The sequence below is a fragment of the Colobus angolensis genome, unplaced genomic scaffold (genome assembly GCF_000951035.1).
Source record: "Colobus angolensis palliatus isolate OR3802 unplaced genomic scaffold, Cang.pa_1.0 Scaffold208, whole genome shotgun sequence".
NCBI classification, from domain to species: Eukaryota; Metazoa; Chordata; class Mammalia; order Primates; family Cercopithecidae; genus Colobus; species Colobus angolensis.
The window spans coordinates 809,167-813,512 of record NW_012115244.1 but is presented as its reverse complement, the minus strand read 5'-3'; the positions used below and the strand labels follow the sequence as shown (position 1 = coordinate 813,512).

The following is a 4,346-nucleotide window of genomic DNA, read 5'->3' as shown; positions in this document are numbered from 1 at the left end:
TGGGAGGGCCTCGGTGTCCGCAGAACCACTCGTGGGGTCCCACGTCGCTGTCCCCCGGGTGTTCTGAGCCCACCCAGGTCCACACGGCCCGTGTCCTATCCCCTCCGACCCCGCAGATCAGATCACCCCACCCCCCCATCGCCCCGCCAGGGGTAGCTCGTGTCTCATCCGGCACCTGGGGGTGGGGGTAGCAAAGACACACCTGCCCCACCAGGACCCTCACTCAGGGCAACTTTCCAAAGCCTAGATGTCTTTATTTGGTTTTGAATCAACTTTATTTTGCATTTAACTTCCCAAGATACCCCAAAAGGGAGGTTCTGCCCCGACTCTGAAGGGACTGGAGGGGGGCTTGAAGGGCAGGGAGTGGTTGCGTCCCCTGGCGGAGGTGGTTCCTTTCCAGCTTCCTCCCTCTTCCCCCAGCAATGCCACTGGGCCCTCACCGGCCCCCAGTACTGGCCTCTAGGGGTTACACAAATCAGTGAGTGAAAAGCTGGCCCTCCCTTCACCCGCCCTCCTCCCTGTGTCCCGAGGTTTCCAGTAGTGACAGAGCCGACCCTGCTGAGACCCAACATTAAACAGCCACAGCCACGTCTACAAGGCAGCGTTTATTGCTCAAGCGTATTAAACCAAAACGTAGATTGAAAGAGACAGTTCTTTTAAACCCCATTTGTCCGGATTTTTTAAGCGCTCTAAAATAAGAAAGTGAAAGCCAGTAAAAACGCTCCAAGTGCCTAATTCTGGCTCTGAACCTTGAGCTCTCTGGTCTACCCCCAAGAAGACATCAGTACTGTCCCTGTGGCTCCCACCCCATTCCCAGGAGCAGACCCCACCGGCCTCTAAGCTGCAGGGAGATGGGAGTATCCTGCAGATGGGGTGGGGTCTGCATTCAGTGCCAGGAGGAGTGGCCTCTCCTCTCCCACAGTGGCGCTTGTTTGGGACCGTGGCCAAAGCGTTTGCCCGGCCCCTGTCTCTGTCCTTCAGGAGCTGCTGAGGGCTGCAGAGGGACTGGCTTGTCCCCTCGTGGAGCAGCTGGGGAGATGTCTTGCCTGCATTCCCCTCGAATGGTTGAAAATAATGATCCCACTTGTTGTGAACACCATGAAGGTATCTTGGCAGCCAGAGTTACTCCTGCTCAGCAGTGGGAAACCTGGGAGGGTCCTCAAACCCCCTAGCAGGCAGCCCCATCCAGCTGCATCTCCCAGGCCTCCTGGTTCTTTGATCCTGATGGCCCCAGGCCACAGAATGCATCTCCGGGCCTTTCCAGCAGCCCATGGGGGACCAGTCAATACACGGGAAGGCAGTAGAGGGAAAATGTTCATGTGTTCTCAGACCAGAAGGAAAGAAACAAAACCACTGTGAAAAAAAAAAAAACCTGCTAGAAAGTAATGACCAAAATAACAATATTCCTAGTTTTACAGTCACCCCAACTCACTGCAGATTTACTGCTGTGTCAGCTGAGAGGATCCAGGCGCCCTTGGGGAAGAGGAGACGCAGGGAACCCACTCGTGGCCATGGCACTACCCAAAGCCAGTGTTATTCTCACACCCAGCTGTCCCTGCAGTCTGGCAGGTGGGCAGTGACCGCCTGGGCTGTACCCTAAGACCCCAAAACAGCAGAGATGGAGAAGACTGCCGGCCGTGGGGCCTTCTCAGTGAGGATCAAGACAAAGTACTTGCTAGGAGGTAGAGGGGGCTGGGTGAACCTGTGAGGATTCCTGGGCTCTGACCTGATCTGTCCTGCATTTTGAGTAATGGGAACAAACACAGAAGGGAGGGGCTCAGCTTCCCCCAGTCACTGGGGCCAGGGAGTCACCGGGGCCAGGGAGACGTGGTCCAGCCCGTTTACAAAGCCTTAGATGCAGTCCCACCCCCAAGAACACTGCCTGTCACAGCAGCGGCCACATGGCACTCCAAGCTGGGCATGACAGTGCCCAGGATGTGGGCAGTGCCCGGGACGTGGGCCAGCCACTGTGGTAGCAGATTCCTCTAGAATGACTGGGTCCATGTAGGAAGACAGGGCAGGCGACCCGGTGTGGACCGGTGTGGATTTCACCTGGGAGAGCAGTGGCAGCCCATGTCACTTGCACCTGGGCTCTGGAGGAGGGGCCCCCACGGCTCCCGGGCCAGGACAGAGGTGCCCAGCCTTGTTCTCCCTGTCCAGGAAGAGCCGCTGGGCAGGCTGAGCCTGGGGCAGGTGCACCTTGCAGGGAAGTAGGTAAGATCCCACTGGGCTGACTGAGCACCCAGGATAGACCCAAAGAGTAGAGGGAAGAAGCCGGGTCAGAGTGGGCAGGAGACAGGGGGACCCACAGTCTGACCCCCGGTCAGGTCCAGAGAGCCCACTCCAGCCCAGGCCATGAGAGAGGCAGGACGTGGAGCTGGGGCCTGCTCAGCGGTGGGGCTCTCAGAGGCGGAGCCAGGGGCCCTTCCTCGGCCTGAGAAGCTGCGGCCACGCTCCTGCTGTTAGGACACGGGAGCCCTTGGCACTGACTGATCTGGCTGAGACACAGACTAGCCAACATTGGCCTATTTTAAAATTAAACTATCCTAGGAAGTGAAAACCCCACTGCAGCCTGGTCTGCCCTCACACAAGGGAAAAGAGGTGTTAGAAGCAGTAGCTCAGGGCGATTAGGGGTTGTGCGTTTCCGTGCTTGGGGCCAGGCTGGGCACTGCCACCCAGTTTCTGCATCCGGGGGTCACTGGGCCATCTGCACCACGACGGCTCTCCAGGCTTTCTCCTTGTCAAACTCCTTCAGCGGGCTCCTGGCCACCTGCGACCGAGACAGGAAAGGTGTTACTTCTCCAGGACCACCTGTGCGGCGGGAAGCTGGACACACCACTCGGCCACAGGCAGCAAGCAGGCAGCATTCTTTTAACTTCAGAAGTTTTCTTTGAATGTGAAGGAAGTGGGGGAACTAACCCCTGGGCCTCTATGGAAAGAGACAAAGGCCTTTACTCCCTCACTGTCCCAGAAACGCCCGCGTCCCCACACCCGCGGTCTCTACGGAGCCTGGGATGGAGCAGCCCTTCACTCGGCCCCTTGCCCTGGCTCTGGGGCGGGGGGCGGGGAAGGCCACCCAAGGGTGGGCATGTGCCTGACGGCCGAGGAAGACAACACTTAAGGCAGAGGTGACCAGATGCCTCCAGGCACAAGGGAGGACAGCACCAGCCCCAGCTGATTACCTGAGCCCCAGCCGTTCATCCCGCGCCCCAGCCGCCCACCCTGAGCCCCAGCCGCCCACCCTGCGCCCCGGGACCAGCAGTTCTGGGATCTGGGGAGAGCACCTCATGCATCCGACTCTGGGCCTTGCTAGTCATGACAGAAACCCAGGTGGGTCTCATTTCAGGCCCAGGGACTGCCGTCCTAGCAGGGAGATTGACCACAGCCAGGCAAAACAGCAGCAAAGCAGCTGAGGAGGCAGGTGAAGGGAATGTCCGTGGGGAGCGTGGAGGGTGGGGGCGACTGGGTCAGCTGAGAAACGAGCCAAGGGCAAGAGGGCGTCTTCCAGCACTGGAGGCTCTGCACCAAGACTCTGAGGCCGGTGGTGTGCCCAACACAGGAGGGCAGGGTACGCAGGGCAAGAGGAGCGGCCGGTCTGCCCAGGGTGGCCTGGAGGTGGGGCAGGACTCAGCCGTGCTGAGAGGGGGCCTGGAGGTGGAGCAGGACTCAGCCGTGCTGAGAGGGGGGCCTGGAGGTGGGGCAGGACTCAGAGCCATGCTAAGTATCCACCCGGGTGTTTGGGTATCAAGCTGACAGTCCTCGTGGTCACTGCACCTGAGGGTCAGCGGGCAGGTTTGCCCAGGGGAACACCGCCAGGACCTGTAGCTTGGTGGAGGGAAGACGCTGAGCCTCCGCCTTTCAGTTGAGGGGGCAGCGAGACAGTAGGCAGGGCCCAGGGGAACATTGTTCAGGCGGTGACAGCCAGAAGTTGTTGACACCCTAGCTCCACGAAGCCCCATGTGCCAGGCTGGGTGGGCAGTGCCTTCCCTGCAGAACCGTGTCCCCACCAGAGGCCAGGGGAGGAAACTTCATGACCTGTCGGAGTCCCCACAAAGCCCTGTTCTGTGTCTCCAAGAGCAAATCTGAAAGCATTAAGTCCAGAATATTTCCCAGGGATGGTCTGGGCTTACCTAGGCTTTGTGTTTGTATTTTTAAAAGACATTTTACGGCTGGGCACGGTGACTCACGCCTGTAATCCCAGGCCGAGGCAGGCAGATCACAAGGTCAGGAGTTCGAGATCAGTCTAACCAACATAGTGAAACCCCATCTCTACTAAAAATAGAAAAATTAGCTGGACGTGGTGGCGGGCGCCTGTAGTCCCAGCTACTTGGGAGGCTGAGGCAGGA

At 59.0% G+C, this 4,346-nt stretch overlaps 2 protein-coding genes across 2 annotated transcripts in view; both read right to left on the bottom strand.

The window, feature by feature from the left end:
* The window catches only part of TTLL8 (tubulin tyrosine ligase-like family member 8), a 48,499-nt gene extending 46,986 nt beyond the window's left edge, over nucleotides 1-1,513 (bottom strand). Inside the window, exon 1 of the mRNA XM_011942270.1 lies at nucleotides 1,504-1,513. Coding sequence (XP_011797660.1) covers nucleotides 1,504-1,513 — 10 coding nt within the window. The remainder of the gene's footprint in view (nucleotides 1-1,503) is intronic.
* Nucleotides 1,514-2,695: 1,182 nt separating this feature from the next.
* MLC1 (megalencephalic leukoencephalopathy with subcortical cysts 1) overlaps nucleotides 2,696-4,346 on the bottom strand; it is a 28,333-nt gene continuing 26,682 nt past the window's right edge. The window contains exon 11 of the mRNA XM_011942269.1: nucleotides 2,696-2,770. Within this exon, the coding sequence (XP_011797659.1) occupies nucleotides 2,696-2,770 (75 nt within the window). The remainder of the gene's footprint in view (nucleotides 2,771-4,346) is intronic.